Source organism: Gadus chalcogrammus, chromosome 6, assembly GCF_026213295.1.
Source record: "Gadus chalcogrammus isolate NIFS_2021 chromosome 6, NIFS_Gcha_1.0, whole genome shotgun sequence".
Lineage (NCBI taxonomy): Eukaryota > Metazoa > Chordata > Actinopteri > Gadiformes > Gadidae > Gadus > Gadus chalcogrammus.
The window spans coordinates 9837242-9859597 of record NC_079417.1 but is presented as its reverse complement, the minus strand read 5'-3'; the positions used below and the strand labels follow the sequence as shown (position 1 = coordinate 9859597).

The following is a 22356-nucleotide window of genomic DNA, read 5'->3' as shown; positions in this document are numbered from 1 at the left end:
AGCGTGTCTGAAAGATGGTACGGGTATTTGATCCTTCTAAGGAATAAAGGAGGTGACAGGAAATCAGAAGTTAGCCCAGTTGAACTCAGAGCTTTAAGAAAAGACCCCTGAAGCTCTGATCCTGGATTGGCCCTCGCTCCCATCCCACTCGCAGCCTGCTAGGGAAATGTAATGTCCATCTTGTAGGGAGAAAGGGAGACCAAAGGGCTAGGGAGTAGAACTAGATGCAAATAAAGGAAACAGAGATATGTGTTTGGTCCGAAGTGGTTTTTCCTCGGTTCTTGGGTTGCCTGAGGCTACCCTCACCTCGGCTAAGACCAAATAAGGCTTTCTGAGTATATTGGAAAGAGCACAGAGCCCATGCCAATGAAAGGGCCAGAGGGGATTTAGCCCGCAGGACAGAGATAAAAAGATAAAAAACACAACTATAACACAACATTATTCATTCTCTGTCACGGGATGAAGGGAATAAGAAAACTCAATCAATATGTAATCTTTGAAACACCTCAGATCAGTTATTTCATTTTATTCATTGAATATTTCATTGCTATCTTTCTAATGTTTTGCTGCTAGATTTCCACTTGAAGCCATGGCGGCAATTTCTAAGGCACATTATATAGGCGCTCTGTACGGTGATGTTCCCGAATATAGCCACGGCCATGGCTGACTCATAGAGGTGTGTGTGTGTGTGTGTGTGTGTGTGTGTGTGTGTGTGTGTGTGTGTGTGTGTGTGTGTGTGTGTGTGTGTGTGTGTGTGTGTGTGTGTGTGTGTGTGTGTGCGTGTGTGTGTGGGGGGGGGGGGGGTCTGATGGTTGGAGGCTAAGAACAGCAGAGTGGGAGGCAGAAGGAGCACAGGGGAGAAGTTAAAGAGGCAGGGAGGCTACGAGGCCCACAGTGTAGGCGGACGGCTGGGCCTAAAGTGTGTGTGTGTGTGTGTGTGTGTGTGTGTGTGTGTGTGTGTGTGTGTGTGTGTGTGTGTGTGTGTGTGTGTGTGTGTGTGTGTGTGTGTGTGTGCATGATAGGTTGTGTTTGTGTAGTTGCATGTGGGTTTGTGTGTGTGTAGATGTGTGCAAGGACACACGTGTGTAAGTGCCTTAGTGTGTGTGTGTGTGTGTGTGTGTGTGTGTGTGTGTGTGTGTGTGTGTGTGTGTGTGTGTGTGTGTGTGTGTGTGTGTGTGTGTGTGTGTGTGTGTGTGTGTGTGTGTGTGTGCGTGCACGCATGTGTGCGTGCACGCGTGTGTAACTGCATTGATGTGTGTGTCTGTGTTTGTGTGTTGGTAGTGTGTGTTTGTGTAATGGGCAGTTTAAGGTAGTTGGCGTGTTGTGATTACCTTCCACTAGATGAAGGAGTCAGTGCTCACAGGCACCAGCTGTAGCCTTCTGGCCTCCACTAATTTCTCCCTTTGGCTTTACCTGTCTAGAAAATGTATCACCTGATATTTGTAGGTTTAATTTGGGCCAAATAGAACGATTTTTGTTATGTTTGTTGGATTACGATTCAATATTAATATCCTTAAGTTTTCGATGAAAATACAAAGTAAATACAAAGAATCATAGTACAGATACAATATGTACTTTGTGTAGTGTCAAGTGGATGTTAATATAAATGAAAATAAAACAACATTATCTTTGAATAAATACCCCACGCAACTGTGCGATACAAATCTGTACCCTAAAAAGGTGAAGAATCATACTCACATTCAGGTCCACCATTTTCTTTACACTCTTTCCAAAGTGCACGAGGGCACGCCTGCCAGCGAGTGGACCACATGCCATTAAAACGAAACACACAATGCCCTCCTTCCTCTTGAAACAGTGAATTAGTGCCAGCATCAGCCACCAGCTAACTGCAGCAGCAGAAACCATTGAATGATCCAATGCTGAGTAATCCCTTGCATGTATCTCCTTTTATTTCCAACATGCCAAATAGAATTAAACAAACGTGACCAATGACCAGTATTGTAGTCACTTACCTCCTGCACCATGTTGCATTGTTGTCTGAAAGCACATTATAATTTGGCTATGGTAATTGCGCCTTGCATATTTATATCAAGCAATAGGGAGGCAGGTACTAAGCATGTATAGATTAAATCCTAACGTTCTCACAATGCGATAATGTGCTCTAACGACAACAATGAAAGTCCAACCTGATTGGGGGCCAGTGGCAAATAGATTCTGGCGAGAATCCAGCCGCCATTGACTAAACAGACAACCGTTAATCCTGACCACCATTTTGTTAATGATGTGGGCATTAAGAATAAGCAAACATAGCACAGCACCACTGGCCCTCGTCTTCACAGTAAACCGTGCCTCATCAACACAAATAGAGTACGAGAAAGAAAAAGGCTGGGGATATTCAGATGACACAGACAGTTTGTGAATACGATTTCCGCGTGCGGATTGAATGAGTGGCGCGATATGCAGGGGTGGAATCAAATGAAGACGGTACGCGGGGAAGACAAGTCACACAGAGGCAGGGTGGGAGGGGAGCCCGGCAGCACTCAGAATAAGGGGGTTTTGATCAGGAGTTTCTACGGGATAATTGTCAGGATCTGCTGTTTGGAAAATGACTGACAAAAGATAGAATATGACAGTGGAATTTGTTGAGGAAACATGAATATGTGTCAAACATCCGTCAAACAAAGAAATGCAATATTTATGGATTCATGAGGAGTGTTTATTTCTCTCGAGACACACAACGCATACAAACTCTCCCTCGCTCTCCCCCCTCTCTTTCTCTCTCACACACACACACACACACACACACACACACACACATACACACACACACACACACACACACACACACACACACACACACACACACACACACACACACACACAAGTCCACACTCTTTAGCGTTTCCCATGCCATCAACCACCTCACCACGCTATTCTAATACACGGATTAACATGTAGAAAAGGCAGTTTACTTGACAATATGGTGGAAAAACAATCCCTACAATAAAACCTGACCGCCTAACCCACATTAGTTGTTGTTTTTTCATATATTCCAATCATATGTTTTACAATTTCGAGCCCCCCCCCCCCCCCAAATAAAGGGATTCACACGAGCACATGCTGTTGAGTATTCAAGAGCTTTTGAAATGCGGGGCCGTACAACCCACCGGCCGCTTGGATCAAAGCCCGACTAGTAAATAGAACAACAACGGTACATTTGCACATGCTAACAAGCTTTTCTAAAGGATGCAAATTTAACACTACTTTTTGGGAGAACATCAAAGCCCCTCCATTGTGTAGATTAATGGTGTACAGTTTACACACACGCACACAAACACATAGACAAACACAGACAGGCACACACTGCAGAAAAACCACAAAACAAGTAGACAAAGAAAGAAAGAATGAAAGGAAGAAATCTATTTCATCATTTAGTTATTTCCCCTCCTTTTCAGCATGCCAAGCCACCTTATTTCCGCTAGTCCTCAATCTCTCTGTCTCCATCTCCCTCTCTCTGTCCCCCTCCCTCCCGCCCCCCCTCCTTCTCTATACGTCACTCTAGGACACCATGTCCTCCCACTATGAAAACAAAGGCGTGCTAATCATCCCAGATCCAGGGGGGGAGCTGCTGGCATTACCGCTGTTCTCCCCATTATCCGGCCCCAGCAGCGCTCAAGTTTTTGTTGGTTTTAGTTTTGCGCCTTCCATCAATGGTCAACAAGAGGAGCTTTAATCAGGGTCTTAATGTGGCCGTACAAGAGGTGGGCCGGGCGCCATTGTTCCGCCTCTGAAAAGGCCCCAATCGGAGGGGAGTCCTCCCGCGTTTCTTTACATTCACCTGCTGGGCCTTATTGGGTCTCTTTCAGCGAGGGGACAGGACAAGGGTGGCGGTGGGAGGTGGTGGTGGGGGAGGGGCTGAATGAAAGAGACCGGTCAAAGTGTGGCTCCCGTTCGAACAGATCCACGGGTTAATCAAGGGGGCTACTTGTCATCGCCATTGAGCCGCACAGTGCCGGTGGTGTGTAGGACTATTAAAGCTTTCCCAGGGCAATTCAGGCCTACTGAGAGGCCGGGACGGGGCGAACAACAGCCAGCCCATAATACATCCATGAGCTAATGAAGGGTGGTGGGGATGCAGGGGACAGGGGGCTGCTGCATGGCAAGGGGTGGTCGAGGCAGAGGAGGACATTAAAAATAGACGAGAGGGAGAGCGGAGTATAATGAGGAAGACTGTAAGACATGGGAATGCATGCAAGCGGAACACTGTTCCCAGTTACAGAGGTGCCATGATGATACTGTGTGAAAGACCTAATTGAACCCTCAAGAATACTTCCCAAAAAAAAATTGCTGCTAAAAATAAACTGCGGTTATTATTTGACTAATCTTAAATATCCCAACCCCTGAATGTATCTTTTGTCAGTGGGGCCACAAAACTACTGTTCCCCAGAATTGCAAAAAAAAGTAGCACCAGACACGTACGTAGACACGACCGCACTTACAGACATACATCAAACGCGGTGCTCTGTTTTCTTTTCTTTTATCTATTTATTATACATTTCTTGTGAAATATGTGTAAGACATTTCCAGTCTAACTCTTACACGACTCATACATCTATTTCTCATAGGCCTGTTTGATCAGATCAAAGACTCACCATTAATACAATAGAATGTGTTTCTCACAGATTTTTGATAACACTTGATCTATTACATTTTCATTTGAAAATGTGTACTTTGGGAGAATAAATGTGCTTTCTCGATGCATTTTTCAATCGGCAGTTTCTATCCAATAAGGATCTGGCCCCATCTAGTGAAAAGTAGGAGTAGTGTGTGTGTGTGTGTGTGTGTGTGTGTGTGTGTGTGTGTGTGTGTGTGTGTGTGTGTGTGTGTGTGTGTGTGTGTGTGTGTGTGTGTGTGTGTGTGTGTGTGTGTGTGTGTGTGTGTGTGTGTGTGTGTGTGTGTGTGTGTGTGTGTGTGTGTGTGTGTGTGTGTGTGTGTGTGTGTGTGTGTGTGTGTGTGTGTGTGTGTGTGTGTGTGTGCTTGTGTGCGTGTGTCTGTGTATCTGTGTCTGTGTGTGTGGAGATGTAGGAAATACAGTCTTCTTTTTTTCTCATTGATAGATCAATACTTCGATATATCTGAAACATATTAGATTGATTATGACTACATAAATGCTTACTGTATTTTATTATTTTACTATTTTATATATTTTTGATATTGTTCAGTGAAACTAAAGCAGATAAAGAAGAGACCCTATTTGGGTAGAATCAGTGGATGGAATATGATTGAACATAATGAGTATTTTTTGTTTTGCTGTTATGATTATTGCAATTCATATTCTTGCATTGATGCTGTTGTTTTCCTATTATATATATTAACAATTAATGATTGAAAAGCATTTAGTAGCACCACACAAATGTATTTAAAAAAATAACATACTCTTCTTATCAAAGTCTGACTCTGCATCATTATTAATAATAATATTGTATAAACGATTTCAGTACTTTACATTCCTGATACAAAGTGTATACATACAATTTTAAATTGGGATTATTCCAATATTCCGAAAAAAATGTCATTTTTTTGGCGCACAAAGATTGCTTTGAAATAATGAATGTACTTTAAACATCAGATTTATCAGACGGGGGATGTAGACTGAGGGCTAATGACTAAGCCCACTGACAAGGGTTTTTTGTTGGAGTCCACAGGAAGTCGACAGGTGGCCCCTAGTGAATCTCCAGCAGGAGGGTGGTCACACTTATCAGAGCTCTCTAACAAATAGCTCGGCAGCAATTAGGAAAACAAAAGAGGGGAGGGGGCCAGTCATTACGGCGCAAGCATGTCAGCAGCCGACACCCACTTCTCAGTTCTCACTCAACTACTCATTGTCCACAGAAGGAACAATGAGCAGTGTTGGAAAATACCTGGGTTGTTACTCGTTAATAAGAAGTATATTACCAAATAATTCATAATACAGGTTTTTAATGAAAAACATTGCATTGTATGAGGTGTGATAATTATTATTTTATTTTTTCAAATAAATATATTCAGAGGAATATGAGTGTGGTTTTATTTCTATGCATTCTGTCAAGGCTGTGCTGTTTCCTATCTGCATGCAAACTATTAATAATACAGTATTATAGGGAATCTGATTCTATGTTTTTAATGAATTATACAGTATGATGGTGGATCTCTGATTCTACGTTTCAAATTATTACAATTCTGAAACATGCAAGTGACCATTTGGATCATCTTCATTTGTGATACTAATAGAATCGGATTTCCGATTCTATTCTAGAATCGGATTTTCTCCAAGGAAAATATTTTATTGAATATGTGAGTCAAATGTATATATATTGCAGATTTTTTCCTATAGAATATTTTTTTTTATGGTTAGATTTAAACAACCTTTGTTTAGATAAAGAGGTTGTCGAGAGAAAAAACATTCAGATTAAAGAGTCTTCCCCTATAGCCTCATTTAAGGATGGTTGCAATTATGCATCCATTGTTCTATATTTAATGAGATTTAGAAAAAACTCTCTCTCTCTCTCTCTCTTTCTCTCTCACAAACACACCGGCCCACACACACACACACACACACACACACACACACACACACACACACACACACACACACACACACACACACACACACACACACACACACACACACACACACATATAAATAAATATATATACATATAATTCCTTACCTGTCAAGTAATAAAACTATTAATTTGCATGGTCTAATACCAAATATTCATCCAAATATCAATACACAAAAACACACACACAAAATCCCAAGTTTTTCACAATAGCAAGAGAAAGGACCCTTGGTTAACAAGCCATTTATTTTCAACCATAGGCAGATACAGTATGCACCCACTACCTTAGAAGTAGTAGAAGTAGTGCATAGGGGCATTTAGCAGAAATCGTCATGGTTGTGTCCTATGAAAGATACAATACATACTCTATGGCCCACTACCTATTGCTCTCTGAATGTAGATCAAGGTGGCATTTAATTGCAGAGTACAGAGACACACACACACACACACACACACACACACACACACACACACACACACACACACACACACACACACACACACACACACACACACACACACACACACACACACACACACACACACACACACACTAACATTGATCAAACCCATTGTACTCCAACCAACGAATCCCAGCACGTCTGTGTTGTTTGTGATTGGATTGAAGTGTCTTCATGGTAAAATGTAAAAATCGGTCATCTAATTTGACTTGGTTCTAACTAGTATTGCTGGGGAAGTTCAATGCATATAGGGAAGCAAGGACAGTGAGATTTGTAGCAGAGAGACCTCGCCATTTCTGCTCTCCCTTAAGCTATAGCTTTGATTGAATCCAGAATTGAGTTGAAATGTCACAAATCCTGCCAATATGTTGGAAATGAAAAGCTTGCCTTGGGGTTTAAAGGTTCCCATTAAGAAAGCGCTTAACCCATTCTGTGAATTATTGTGTGTGTGTGTGTGTGTGTGTGTGTGTGTGTGTGTGTGTGTGTGTGTGTGTGTGTGTGTGTGTGTGTGTGTGTGTGTGTGTGTGTTTGTGTGTGTTCAAAAATATGACTTTGTTCTGTGCCTCTGTGCACCAAACAAGCATCTCAAATGTTCTGAAATTCCCAAATATTCTCAAGTCTGGAGGACCCCAGGTAAGGTCCGAGACAATGACCAAAGCTAAAGGGAAATAGCATTCAAGTCATAACCAAGACTAATGCAATTCTAAACCTGCTTGAATCCTATGAGCATCCATGGGTAAATCGAGCAGCCATGAGTTGCAAACTGATTTGCCAACAAGAAATATAGAAATAGGGGAGAAATGATGCAGCAACGACAGAGTGCACATAACAATCAATATGCTCTCTGCGTTGGCCTTAAACTTGTGGCCAATAACCTCAAAGGAAAAGATACAACGTATTAGTGCAACTCTGATCTGCTCTACTTTGTAAATTGTGCCAATCTTACATCACCAACTATATTACTCTCGTACCTTTTCATGTCAATATTGCATTTCTTTGCTTTGGGAAAAAAACAATACACAGAAGAACAATATTAAGTCAAGCATCTTCCTTTTTGCACCAAATTATGCTTGCCAAGCTGTAATAAATATTTGGGGCAAACGAATGAAGGGATTTGATTCTGCCATCTTTTTACCCCCCTTCCTTTCCACCATATTTCCAGGGAAGAGAGAAAAAAAAAAGAAAAAGGGATGTCCATCCCTGGTGCAGGCCTGTTTAATATTCACAGCACGTAAAGTGGGTCTGTGTTCCTCATTTAGATCCATACTGTACAGCTGGGGAGCTGTCGGACGCACCACGGCAGTATGCAAATGAACGTGGATTTGAATGGAGATGGTGGTAGACACAAAGCTCAATTAGAGTGGTGGTGGTGGTGGTGGTGGGGGGGGGGGTCTGAGTCTGGAGGGGAGGGGGATGGGGGGCCTTGACTGCTTAATGCCAGCAAAAAAAATACATAGGCTATACACAATGTTCAGAGACATTCAAACACAAAAGGGAGGAGGGGGGGGGGGAGGGGGGGCACTGTTAAATGCATATAAACGGCCATAATCACATGCATATGCAACGTGCATCTTCTTTACACGTCCGGTGATTTCCACTGGCAGTAAAGGCGGTTGACATGTCATCTGCCCGACGTCGAACACACTCACAAATAACATTTACACTAGTAGGTGAGCCCTGGCCGTACGGCCGTAATGCTAGCGTTAGGGCGCGGGCTTGGCCAGACGTATCACCTGCCTCCCCCCCCCCCTCCCCCCCCGCCCTGCACTTCTGTCCTTGGTAGGAGCGCACTCACATCAGTCCTGCCATCCCCCTTGTAACCATGGCAACCAGTGTGCAAATGGGGGCCGGGCATTTACATGGGGGAAGAAGGGCAGGGTAATTAATATTCACATGGTGGGTGAATTCGGGATTTCAATTTGTTGGCTGCTGTGGTTTTTGGGAAGTCAACACATGGCGGTGGACGAGGGAGAACACATTGGTACAATCACTGACGTGGTGCACTGTAAGAGGGATGAGAGAATAACCCATAACATGAATTATCTAGGAGCACTGGATAGTGTTGAATGTGATCATTGTCATCCTCATGTTCGGTTTCACATCTTTTCACGCACGCCAAATACAGCACATTTGACAAATCCAACAAGCGAGTCATACTATGCAATCGTTTGTCATTTCCCGCAAACGCTTTCATATGTGACTACAATATACAGACTCTGGTGCTGAAGAAAATAAACCGCAGGCCAGTCTCGATTTTTGGGGATAAACCTAATTTGTTTAGGGAGGCATGCATCAGACTGATGGGAAGATGGCGCAAAGTCTGATTTCCCAGAACATACCCGGTGTCAGAATGCATAGGCGCAACCTTTAGTCACAGCAGCACAGACGCAGTGCCTGACATTATCCCCAGCAGGAAAAAACTGTACATCCACTATACAATATCTTTCTCTTGTCATCCCTCTCTCTCTCCTCCTCTCTCTCTCTCTCTCTCTCTCTCTCTCTCTCTCTCTCTCTCTCTCTCTCTCTCTCTCTCTCTATCTCTCTCTCTCTCTCTCTCTCTCTCTCTCTCTCTCTCTCTCTCCATCCCTCTCTCTCTCTCTCCATCCCTCCCTCTCTACACACAATCCTTTTTATCACTTTACCAGTCTATAGTCTTATCTATCTTTTGGACTTGATGATTTGCATCTCTCTGTCTCTCTCTCTGTCTCTCTCTCTCTCTCTCTCTCTCTCTCTCTCTCTCTCTCTCTCTCTCTCTCTCCATCCCTCTCTCTCCATCCCTCTCTCTCTCTCTCCATCCCTCCCTCTCTACACACAATCCTTTTTATCACTTTACCAGTCTATAGTCTTATCTATCTTTTGGACTTGATGATTTGCATCTCTCTGTCTCTCTCTCTCTCTCTCTCTCTCTCTCTCTCTCTCTCTCTCTCTCTCTCTCTCTCTCTCTCTCTCTCTCTCTCTCTCTCTCTCTCTCTCTCTCTCTCTCTCTCTCTCTCTCTCTCTCTCTCTCTCTCTGATATATTATGATTTATGATTTGCGTCACAGCCGTTATGCGTTTGTGAATATTTTAAATTAAATCTAGCAATCAAATGTTTGCGAAAAAAAATGGTTTTATTTTTTAATTAATTATATTATTATTTTTGACAAAAACGTCTAATTATTAGATGCTTCAGGCCGACTTGTTTCCCTGCATCACAACGCAATGGAAAGAGAAAAACACCACCCAGCTTACTGCGGCGTCATAAGAAAAAGAGTAGAAGAAAGGTTTTTTTGTCAAATTCACAAGGCAAGCACACATGAAGCACACATAAAGCGTGCACACATGCACGCTTTATGACACGCACAGCACTGCCCATGCCCTCGTGAGCGCGCACACACAGGCGTACATACAGTAAACGTTGCATTGGTCTCATCAATAATGCATTGGCACTTCATGTTTATGCAAGTTACAGGGCAAGACGAAGCGATGGATACCGAAGCCGCTCACACATGCAGCGACCCAGCGCATCACAGAAATCAGAGTCAAAACGTACACGATGAAATATTGTCAGATTTACCGAAAGATATTAAGATAAAAGTATTCAGCACATACCTGTTAAATCATTATTTCTTTGATGCGGGTGTATGCCTGGCTTGAATGTTTCATGATAACACCGCACTATGAAATAAAACTGTAGCTGTGGTGATATGCAAATTAACAGCTCCCACCAAATACACGGGCATTTATTATTCATAAATTACTCATGTTTATGCAAATGAGGGCATACGGAAAACCTGGCGGGGATGGGATGCTCTGTCTAAACATACAGTGTGATTCAATTCCGGTTAGCTTATTCAATCTAACAGCAAAAAGCTAGTGATTTTGCAGAATAAGCAGTTTACTAAAGTAGAGCTTGCCTAAAATAAAAGTATCTTTTTTTTACACCTTAGAACACTACACCTTAGAACATGGTTGCTTAATCTTTGGATTTTGAGAAGGGTAATGACTTTGCAGGCTCACAGAAGGCCTACAAAGCACAAATGTATATATTTTTTGTCACGTCTTTAGTGTTGCCAAATGACGTCTCAGATCATTGAAAGGCTGGTACGCTCTTTCCTAAATTATCAATAATTATGTATGTTTATACCTTTTATCTTTTATTATATTTTTGTAGATTTTCATGTAGACCTAGGCCATGCTTATATAATGCCATAGTCCTTCCTATTTATCTTGTTAATAATCAATTTTTTTTTTTTTTTAACAATTACAATCTTATTTATATACTGATGTATTTATTCAGTAATTTTATTTTCTCCGTACAAGCACCATTTAGATTAAAGCCATCCACACTGCAACCCTGTGGGCCAGCGGATCATAGCAAACGAAACGGAGGGCGGGCGGGGGGGGGGGACGACGACTAGGTTGTTATAAGGCCTAACTGTTAATAAACGACAGAATGGAACGACCGCACATCTCAGAGAGAACTTTGTCTTTTATGTAAATTCAAAATAGGTTTTTTATGTCACCTGATTATGTTATGTGCAGTTCGGCACGCCATTTGAATACGGGCTTACAAATGATTTGAATATAATGAATGTAGTCAAATTAAATATTATATAAGCTATACTATTGTGATATATGTGGCACTACTTTTAAAAAAAGATTTCTGATCACCCAAATCAACAATAATCAGCATTGCATTGGATTTCTTTTGCGCGCTCTCTATCAGAAGATACGGTAAATTCAACGTCATAACCAAGCGACGAGGCGACATGTTTTGAGTTAGTGGTGAGGCTGTTGTGTTGTGATCTTTGAAACTATATGACTACAAGTAATTGCTAAGTACGTTTTTTTTTGTTTGACAATTTCCAGGTACTCAATATGTATCATAATAGCTCACACAAAACGTTTTGGATATTTGACAATGAAGACGCTTTGGAGAAATTAAGATGCGAGGCGAACACAAAATGCTATAATAAGTTGTCAACGAGTGGGAAGGTAAGCCCCCCCACCCCCCTACAGACGACCTGAACACCATCCTTTACTATGTATCTGCTAACTGTTCTTTGACCATAACAGTAATATGTCTTTACCGTCATTACCTTAAGGAGTCCATGTTGTTGGGGCGGTACGAGGAACAGGTGTTGTTCAGATACTATGAGAAGAGACTTCTAGACTTTTGCAATGCGTTCAAGCCTACGATGCCAAAGGCCGTTGTGGTACGTTCATCATTATACCATATTGATGTAAAACAGATTGTTGTTACAGAACGTCATTATGTATTTAGACACTTCAAATAGAGACGCTGCACATCTGTCTCTACAGGGCACAGCCATCATGTTCTTCAGAAGGTTCTACCTTAACAACTCCCTAATGGAATACCACCCCAGGATTATCATGTGAGTTAGGGTTATTAGATGTTAAACTATTCCTTTAAAATCAAAGTGTTTAATTCCTTGCCATTGTTTTCTTTTAACATCTGATGGAGACTCTCTGTACATTGATTTACATTTGATTAACTGTAGTGGCCCTTCTAATGGCCCTTTGTGGAAGCGTATGACGATCTGGTTGAAATCGTTCATCTCATATCATAGGAATTGGCCTAGCAGCAGTGAAATGCATGAAATAGCTTCCAATCCTCAATTAAAATGATGGATCCCCCCCTCTCTCTCTCCCCCAGGCTGACCTGTGCTTACTTGTCCTGTAAAGTGGACGAGTTCAACGTCTCCAGCACTCAGTTTGTAGGCAACTTGCTGCAGGAGACGCCTGCCGGCCAGGAGAGGGTGCTGGAGCAGATCCTGGAGTTCGAGCTCCTGCTCATCCAACAGCTCAACTTTCACCTGGTGGTCCACACTCCGTACAGGCCAATGGAGGGGCTGCTGATAGACATCAAGGTGGGGTGGATCACTGGGAGAAGCTTGTTGTTTACCCCCCCACCACCACCATCACCACCTTCTCCCATCTTCATTCCTAGGAATAGCTGCTCTCTCACCAACAGAATTATATTGGATCATGGACTGCTTTTATATCATTCAACCAATCAGACACTCTAGTATAAGTACGAATACATTATACAATATATAGGACAGCACGATCATAGTATACTCTTTTCTTTGGCTAGGGAATTTATCTAAATCTATTCATGTTGTGGTTGATATTCTCCACCCCATCACAACGATGTCAGTCCATTAGGTGGAGGTTTTTTTATATTATTTCCTCAGTGGATAACATGCACATGACCCCTGTCTGTGAACAGACCCGGTACCCCCCGCTGGAGAACCCGGAGTCGCTGAGGAAAAGTGCCGATGACTTCCTGACCAGAGCCAACACGACGGACGCTGGGCTGCTTTTCGCCCCGTCTCAGATCGCCCTGATTGCCATCCTGAACAGCGCCTCGCGGGCAGGCCTCAACATGGACAGGTGGGTCATCCCCCTGGCACCGCGGACCACATAGCATGTGCCGGACTGTCTATGTTTACATTGTGATGGATTAGTTAGATTTTCCTTCCAACTCTTTCCAGCAGGTTATCTTACAACGAACTGTACAATAAGCAGTTTTTGCTTACTTTTTAAGGTGCATGTGACTGCTACACACATTAGTAAATGTAGGGCATGGTGGTAGGGTGAAGGTATAAAACATGGAGATAATGAGCTGCATTATATTTTCGATCCCAGTTACCTCAGCGAGTGCATGGGGATGAAGGACAACAGAGAGTATATCGTCAAACTTAATGAATCCATGAGACGTGAGTAAACTTCAGATACAACTTTCCACCACAAGATGGCACTAGCATAGTTTCTGTCCAAACTACGCATTGTTTAAGGGCATGTCTTTTTCTAATCCAGGGATGAAGAAGCTTATAAAGGATTATGAACTTCCTAAAGCAGAAGAAGTTAGTGCCTACAAAGAGAAGCTGGAGAGGGTCCACTTGGAGTTTAACACGTCAACAAAGTAAGTGGACAGTTTTTATGATATATCAAGGATTAAAAAGATCATGCATATTAAGTAGCATTGCACATAAAGCAGCATTTTGTAGTTCTGATTTCAGATTTTAGCAACGTTTATATCAATCAGGCATTATTCACAGGCCATAACAAAGAATACACAGTTGCAAGATGTTAGTAAAAAAGGGGATAAAAGCACAACGATTCACACAGTTCTACGTACTAACGTTTTTTATTCAGCCAGGTTGTATCTAAGATGCAAAAGATTGAGGTTCGGTATCAGGTAGAAAAATAAAAAAAGGAACACATCATTGGCTAATATGAAATACAATAAGGAAATACAACAGCACATCGCACACCCCTACCCTACAACAACCAAGACTATGCTGCTTATCGCGGGGTACTGGGAGGAGGAGACTTTGACTTAGGCTCAATCTCCCCGTCGCCCCCTCCCCCGGTCATCCTCCTTGACACCCGGTCGAGGTCTGTGGTAGCGATAGTGCATCAACGGTAAACAGTTTGGTAAACTCTTGTTCTGGCAGGCACAGATTCAAAGGGATTACTAGCTGTGAGGGACGGATCCCTGGCGGCAGTCATAACAGTTGCGTACAGTCACAGGTTTCAACGCAGAGAAGTCCCGCACGCATTAACCATATGGTTATGGTTGTGACTGTAAACACATGAAAGCAGTTTTGTTTTCTCTCCGGTCTTAGCGGAAGCTTTTAGTGAAGTTTCTAAAGAGCAGCATATATGTAGGCCCATACACTTTTAACAAGTCTTCATCTATGGTTATTAATAACATGCACAGGACAGCTTAGATATCCTCTACACACATCATTTGTTAGCACGTCATACAACTTCGTTATGGTTCAACCCATTTCAGCTACCTTTACACAAACCCCCTCAGCACAAGCCTATGTGGATAATACTAACAAGCGAAAAGCGGCATATAAAATGATGTTGGGTTCCGGCTTAGCATGTTTCCCCCGACACATGGACGAATACTTGAGCTTGTGTGGTGAAGTCCCGCGTAGAAGGGTTAGAGGTTGCTGTGCAGAAAGGTTAAGGGAGTTAAGGCTTGTTTTGTTTGTCAGAGAGAGAGGTTCTAAGTTAGAATTCCCTGATGATGGCAGACGGTGCTACTTTTTAATGCTTTGGATCGCCTCTCTGTCCCGACTCGGTTTCCTCGTCAAAGTGTTTGTTTAGGGAGAGGCATAGAAAAAAAAGAAGTGAAGGAGTCCCAAACCATGGTTTTCCAGGTCACCTACATACTTGCCTTCTGTGTCGTACTGCATTGTAAAGGTGAAATAACGGCTGTGTCCATGTAGCCGAAGGTAAAATAAAGAAGCGGGAGATATAAACTGTTCAGGAGAACTTCTGGGGAGGCCTCTACAGTGAATGATTCAAAATGTATCTCAGGTCCATCTTCAGAGATCCACATCTCCTTTCAGAAGCTTCACCGTAGTCCCCCCCCCAGCCCCAGCCCCCATACACAAACACGAAAGTATCTGAAGTAAACTTGTCGCGGATAGGCTTTGGAAGGTTTTCAAAATTTGCAGGCGTCATCCCCAGAGAAAGTGAGTTCCTGCAGCAGTGTTGCATTTAAAACGGCCAATAAGGGCTTTGCACATGGCTACATGCTTAGCAAAATCATATTCAGTTTAGATCTTCTGTCCCTTCACGCCGAACCAGAATGTGTAGCTGACTGGCCAGTCGTTCCGAGCATTGTCTTTGTCTCTCCCTCTCTGGTGGCACTTGCTAATTCACATTACCTGGATGGCAGCGGCCAGTGACATAATGGTACACTCCGTCCTGCAAGATAGTAAGCGGACATGTTTGAAAAGCATTTGAAGAGCTGTTCAATTGAAAATAAGATATTACAGTTCAGGATTAACTTTGTTTAAAAGACTTAAAATAACTACAAAATTATTTAGTAGTTTTAAGTTCAAGCAATTGTCTAATGGAACTACAACTACCATGATATGATGGTCATGAGAACGTAGATGGGAACGTACTGTACCTAAGTGACCACATGACAATGGGCTTGAAGGTATGGGGGGGAGGTGGGATTGATGCAAGGAGACGGTAGATGTCGGTTTAGAGTTCGTAAAAACGACAGCTTGCCAAGACAACCTTGAGCCACAGCCATCACTGAGTACAGTACAAAACGTTATTTTATCTGACCTTACCCACTGATTTATAGTAACCAGTATGCCGTCTCTTGCTTTCTCTGTACTGCAGCAAGAGAAAACGAGGCTACGAGGAGGATGGCCATGTCGCAAAAATACAGTGTCGTACTGAAGACGAGGTAAGCAACCGGTCGCTTAACACGAGAACATCTGCCACAGGGTTTTCCTCTGGCAGAAATACTTTACGATAATGCACAAGTGTCTATAAATCAGAGGTAATGGCAATTATAACAAACGTTTTTTTTTACTTTTAGGAATGGACCGATGAAGACTGATTTTTAAGCCAAATTATGTGTTATTTAAGGAGATCCGTTTGCCACAGATTCTTCTTTAAATTAATGCCATACCCTCCCAGTTTCTCCTCTTGAGTTTTGTAAAATAATAAAAATATTTTCTACATGTCTTTTTATTAGCGTCTTATATTCTCTGTGCACACAATTCACCATTTCTTTCTGGGGACAATGACACTGTTTATATACTTAAACTAAAACAAGTTTAATAAGTGCATGCAGGTCTGATACAATCTGTATGTTACTGCTGTAAACACGTCCATTAGCTTGGTTTCTGATTGTCTTGTCCGTTGATAACAAGTTTCAAGGGAGTCTGAGCCAACCAATCAAAGGAACATTTTGGAAAAAAGGAATTAACTCATCTCATTTATATACTCATGATTCCAGCAAGAGAATTTATTCTTAATATAAAATAACCACTTTCTGAAAGATTTCTCCAAATCTAAAAAAAAACAAAAAACATGAATAGGCAAAGAGAACAAAAAGGACAGAGGCTAGCTTCAGCACTTGAGCAGATACTGTCACAACAGACAAATAAATTGGTCACTAATTACAGTATAAAAAGCATAATCGCTCATAATCCAGTTATAAGTAAAGAGGAGAAGTAGCTTCTTAGCGTCAGTCAACTATCCTCAACGGGGAGGGGGGGGACACTTTGGCAACCTGTGCTATCAAAACAAAACATTGTTGGCACAACAGACGCTCGCTTTCCGTCACTCCTAACCGTTGGCCCTTGTAGTGATGGGAATCACGTGTACCCGAGTCATCAAACCACAGAACACAGCTTATTTAGCAAGGAACACAAGCAACAAAAACGCCCTCCCCATGTGCATACAGCAGTCAGAGTCACTGGTGCGAGTGTTTAGTTTTTGTTTACAGCTACTGTGTTGGTTGTTGCATTTGGCCGCTGTTGTTGCATAGCTCTTATTTTTGAGGAGAGGGGATGGGGACGAGATGGCAGGCAGTTGAGGATGGGCGGTGGCTATTGGAGGAGGAGATGGAGGAGGAGGAGGAGGGTGGTGGAGGAAGAGGAGGGGGTTGCCATGGTGATGAAGGGTCGAGCATGCTAGGTCCCCCCCTTTCTCTCTCTCTCTCTCTCTCCATGTGTGTCCCCTTCCGGTGGGAGAGCCGGGTTGGCGGAGGGATGGAAGGAGGAGGCGAGGAGGGCAGTACTACCTGTTGCTATTGGACATGGCATAGTGATCCTGCCTCTGCTGCAGGAGCTCTGTGATGGCCAGCAGCTTTTTCAACACGTGCTGCATGGGACACAGAACAAACGCAAGGGACGTTGAGACGCGATGTGTGGCAAACTTTACAAATGAGTAGTACACGTACTCTGATGGACAGGACACGGTAGCAAGCCCTGGGGAGGAGTTTCTGGCTAGAGCAGGACTTGCCGAACAAGGTATACTAAACACAAGTGGTATAGAGTAGAATTCAAGCTAATCAAGAGGCACGGGAACGATGCCACTGATAAAGGTGTCAAACTACAGGGTGAGGGAGATAAATAGGACGTCATTGAACAAGAAAAATTAACGGGGAGATATGGGGGGGGGCGGGGGGTCTGTCTGACCTGCTGAGCTCCCCGCTGGTTGCTCCGGATGCGCAGTTCGTCTGAGTGGGCGGCGCAGAGCTCGTGCAGTGCCGCTAGGTCCCGGGACAGGTCTGTCCTAAAGTGCTCAGTCGTCTCGGGGAGGTCTGGAACGTTCTGCAGCACAGGTTATTGATCAGCTATTGATATCTGAGCCCACGACAGGCTGGGATGAGACGCGTGGCACACGTAACACAGACACGGATGTAACTCACCCCCAATTCGTCCAGAAACATGATCATCCTATGTTTGTTGTTCTTAATGAAGGGGTTCACTCCTTCCATGTAGGGCTCCTGAGGTAGAAGAATACAAAGAACTGGTCAATTAGGGATTGCTTAAATTGCTGTCATAGCCTTGACTTCCAGCCTCCTCAAAGAATTGTCCACAGAACCATAAACTGTTGGCAAATTAAACTATGAAATAAATCATTATCTTTTAGCGCCGTAATTGACTGCTGATTGTTGTATGATTGGGCGTTTGGAAACCAATCAAAGGGTTGGGGTGAACAGCGGCCTCTACCTTGGCACCAAACTCCACCAGGTTGGCCAGGTTCTGGACCGACTTGGCCACCAGAGTCAGCGTCCTGCCGGCTATTGAGGACGGAGGGTCTGCAGCACAAAACAAGCCCCGAGTCACCACCCTGATCTGACTCCAACACAGCTGGGTGCCAATGGCAGGTTATACCTCCATTACGTTTGTGCGTTTGTGTGTGTTTGCTCACCAGCAATGATGTTGAACATTCTGGGGTTGAGGATGGCAGGGCAGATCAGCCGTAGGAACACAAAGCCACTGTGGGAGCAGAAGGTAGGTCAGCCTCAACTGAACCAGCACTTTAATGCTATCCTAAATACAGAATCACAAATTACAATACCTAGTTTTCATTCAATAGAAGTGTTCCACTTCACTTCAGGGGATATATTGGCGAGCGTCGCTGCATGTTTTACCTGACGACCCTGGTCCTCATGGTGGTGTTGGCCGGCCATTTCTGCTGTACTGACTGCTGCAGGCAGCCATAGATGTACCGCAGTGTCCTATCATCGATCAGAGCAACAGTAACGTTAGGTCAGGTTCACATGTTAATGGCAGTGACTTATTTAGCAATGGGTCTTCATCATCGCAAACAAAACAATCAATGTGCTACTCCAATGTCACTGTGGCTGGATGCGTCAGAGCAAGGCACTTTGCTCCAATTAAAACCAAGCATCTGTGCCGCCCTGATTGGTTATGTTTGCATTAGAAACATCCATGTAAACATATTGAGTTGATCGAGATGACACTGATGCATAATGCAGGAGGGGGGGTGTTGGTGTATGTGAACTACCACCTCTCACGTGGACACAACAATACAATACCGATCCAGAAAGAGCAAAGTGCTTACGGTGGCAGGATCTCGGCGGCCATGAAGATCTTCTCCACCAGTTCAGATAGGATGTTGAGGAGGTGCGCCAAGTTCAGGTTCACATCGTCGTTCTTGTCCAACTTGGAAGGGTTTAGCTGAGGACACGGAGGGTTGGAGTAAAGGGGTCAATGTGCCGGCGATAAGAGTTTGGTACAATGAAACGAGAGAGAGGGATGGCCATGGGTCAGACACACTGGATCCCGTACCTCATCCACATGAAGGTTAATTGCACAGTTTCCATCATCATTTATATCTGCTGATCAACGCCAATGCTCTGTCCTTTGTCATTTCAGTTCAAATTTGACAGGCGCTACGCCCCATTTCCATGTATGCTGTCAGGACAATTATTATAGTCGTAAACAAAGTAATATATAGCTCCGCCACTGGATGTGCATTGAAAAATAGAGTTGTTTTTGTTATTGTTGTGGTCTACATGGGAGGCACGCAGTTGTACCTTGAAGGTCGGTGGTGGTGTATAACAAAAGCTCCTGTGTCTGACACAGTGTACATACACACAGCAGTAAAAAAAAAAGAGAACCATCCATAACAACACTCGCGGTCCTACCTCGCAGGACTGCTTGCTCTCCATGATCTTGAGGATGGCTTCTTTGAGGGCGTGGTGGACAAAGGGCGTGGCGGTGGCCTTCATGTACTGCTCCATCAGCGTGCTGGCCAGCGTGGTCGCTCTGAACAGCGTGGTCGCCTCGTCTACAGGAACAAGGCATCACATCAGTACTTCATTCATCCAGCGAGGGGGAGATGGAGATTGCGGAACGGCAGCACCCACGTCAATCGGAAAGCGATGTAATAAAAGGATACGAGACGATGTCGACGATAAAATACTGATATGTATCAATAATGCATCAATTAATATAACTAGACTCTAGCGGAACCGGAATCCATGCATGAGTAAGTGAATATAAATCGCTGATTTGCTAAATGAGGAGCATATAAATTGCAACAAGTAAAAGGAAATTAGGAGACAATTGTACCCCACAACACATAATCGTTTAGACTTAAGCTTCTTGGCTAGTGTTGGCTCTTACCCTCCATATTGATCTCCCTGTCGTTGAGTGTCCTCAGTAGGGGGGCCTCTGTCTTCTCGTGCCTGAAGATCCGGAGCAGCAGGCTGGCCAGCAGGGTGCGGTCTTGGCCGCACACATGGGCCAGGTCGTAGATAACATGAAACTCCTTGTGGAGTATCATCTACAAAGAGGAAGAAAACACCACACCGCATGACCTTTCCCACACAGATGGAGAGCCGGTGTGATTCTCCCTGGAGACTTCCAGAGGGGGCCAGTTAAGCTGATTTCAAAGCAAGGATCCACGCCGTGACTTGGAGACATGAGGTGGATCTGCGCTGAACTGCCAGCATTTAGTCCATGTCACGCGTCACATGTACACAAGGGGGCAGCATAGCGCTTTTGACCTGCAATGTGCATGAACCGATGGTTAATTCTGGAAATGGAATCACGAGACTGAGAAAACATGTTGAGAAAATACATCCATGTAAATAGGATGTTGTAAAACCATTCTCTAAAACCAGCACTACTGAAATGAGTTGGTGCATCCCGACCACCTGAAAATGTAGTTCTTGGATGTTTCAAAGTGAATTCTATGTATTCTCGTATCCATCTGTCGAAAACAAAACACTACGGCCGTTGGCTGCTGGACTAATCCGCACTCACTTGACGCAAACCTCCACAGAGAAGGGCGACCCACTCCTGCGCTTTAACCCGGTGCGCTACTGGGGCGCCCCGGTGGCCCACACTTTTAAATCATACAACGAACCGACCTCTTTGAACTCGCTGTACTCCTCCTCTGGCATGATCTTCTCCATGGAGTAGCGGGCACGGACACGCAGCGACCCCGGCTCGATGCCCTTCAGGGGGACGTGGGAGCTGAGCGGGAACCACTCATCGATCATCTGGCCCTTCTGCAGGCGGTTCAGCTGGCAGCGCATGAACACTGTGGGGGGGGGGGGGGGGGGAGAGGCGGGAGATGTGAGGCCGGGTCAGTGGGGGGTGGCGTATGTTGGTGGAAGGATTAGGCGGTCTGTTGGGCCTGTTTCCCAAGACCCAAGGCACACGTACAAATGTCACTTTCTTTGCTCTTTTTCGTCTTGTTGCTCAGGCTGATTTCGAATCGGTTGATTTCGCACGACAAGTCACTGAAGAGAAAAACAAACAAAGACGCGGTCAACCGTGAGAAACAAGCACTGTCGAGATCTGTGCAGAACGACAGCTTAGATAGAGCCGGCTGTTATTGTTCAGGGCAGGGTGCGGCGAGGGGTTGGTGTACGCACTCGAAGATGAACTCCTCCGTGAAGACGGGGTTCTGACCCTCCCTGGGGTGTGTCTTGGCCACCTGCACGCTGTTCAGGTAGATGTTACAGTAGGGCTGGTTGAAGTGCTTCACGGGCAGCTTGTGGGCCTCCTCCACGTAGAGGACCAGACTGCTCACCTGGCAGGAGTCCCACACACCACGGGTCAGCAGTCACACAGTTATTAGTGGTACACGAGCAGGCCGTCTCACCTCTTGGTCCTTACCTGTCTCAGTCTCTTGTTGATCGTCTGCTGTGTGGGTTTCCTTAGGTTACTGCAGAAGGTTTGAAGGCATTTCATCCAGTCCTGCAAAACAGATGAGCAAGGCAATCAGCAAGTGAAAATGCTTCACACGCATCCAACCCCCCCCCCCCCCCTTCCAAAGCCCTGACACGTACCTGTGCGTGCTCTGGAGCTTCCCCTGCAAAGTAAAATATGTACTGCTCCTCGCTAAAGTGCTGGACCACAACCTGGAAACAATTTGGCCTAGGAGGGAAAAAAAATGAAGAAAAAGGGAGCAGAAAACCCCATGTTAGGGTAAAGCCAATGACAGATATACAATCTTGCAACAACTTCTGCCATTAAGCGTCTCAATAAGTGATCACACTAGAAGCAA

At 44.2% G+C, this 22356-nt stretch overlaps 2 protein-coding genes across 2 annotated transcripts in view; one reads left to right on the top strand and one right to left on the bottom strand.

The window, feature by feature from the left end:
- The first annotated feature begins 11747 nt into the window (after nt 1-11747).
- Nucleotides 11748-16556, top strand: ccnh (cyclin H). The gene is made up of 9 exons (XM_056591561.1): nt 11748-12000; nt 12111-12221; nt 12328-12401; nt 12683-12896; nt 13259-13422; nt 13678-13748; nt 13849-13954; nt 16189-16255; nt 16391-16556. Exons 1-9 carry the CDS (start codon nt 11884-11886, stop codon nt 16409-16411), a joined length of 945 nt encoding a protein of 314 aa, XP_056447536.1. The 5' UTR covers nt 11748-11883; the 3' UTR covers nt 16412-16556.
- The window catches only part of rasa1a (RAS p21 protein activator (GTPase activating protein) 1a), a 31434-nt gene continuing 21783 nt past the window's right edge, over nt 12706-22356 (bottom strand). Inside the window, exons 12-26 of the mRNA XM_056591560.1 lie at nt 22139-22226; nt 21966-22046; nt 21722-21879; nt 21510-21586; nt 21212-21384; nt 20463-20622; nt 19982-20124; nt 19396-19511; nt 18962-19048; nt 18739-18806; nt 18537-18625; nt 18233-18310; nt 18000-18134; nt 17603-17682; nt 12706-15759 (exon numbers count right to left, since the gene is read on the bottom strand). Coding sequence (XP_056447535.1) covers nt 15711-15759; nt 17603-17682; nt 18000-18134; nt 18233-18310; nt 18537-18625; nt 18739-18806; nt 18962-19048; nt 19396-19511; nt 19982-20124; nt 20463-20622; nt 21212-21384; nt 21510-21586; nt 21722-21879; nt 21966-22046; nt 22139-22226 — 1582 coding nt within the window. The 3' untranslated portion in view covers nt 12706-15710. The remainder of the gene's footprint in view (nt 15760-17602; nt 17683-17999; nt 18135-18232; nt 18311-18536; nt 18626-18738; nt 18807-18961; nt 19049-19395; nt 19512-19981; nt 20125-20462; nt 20623-21211; nt 21385-21509; nt 21587-21721; nt 21880-21965; nt 22047-22138; nt 22227-22356) is intronic.

What these genes read in the sequence shown, in the direction of transcription:
- ccnh (XM_056591561.1), top strand. Translation starts at nt 11,884, where the DNA reads ATGTATCATAATAGCTCACACAAAACGTTTTGGATATTTGACAATGAA. An exon ending in AGTTGTCAACGAGTGGGAAG is followed by an intron (nt 12,001 to 12,110) that starts GTAAGCCCCCCC and finishes CATTACCTTAAG; the next exon opens with GAGTCCATGTTGTTGGGGCG. An exon ending in CGATGCCAAAGGCCGTTGTG is followed by an intron (nt 12,222 to 12,327) that starts GTACGTTCATCA and finishes CTGTCTCTACAG; the next exon opens with GGCACAGCCATCATGTTCTT.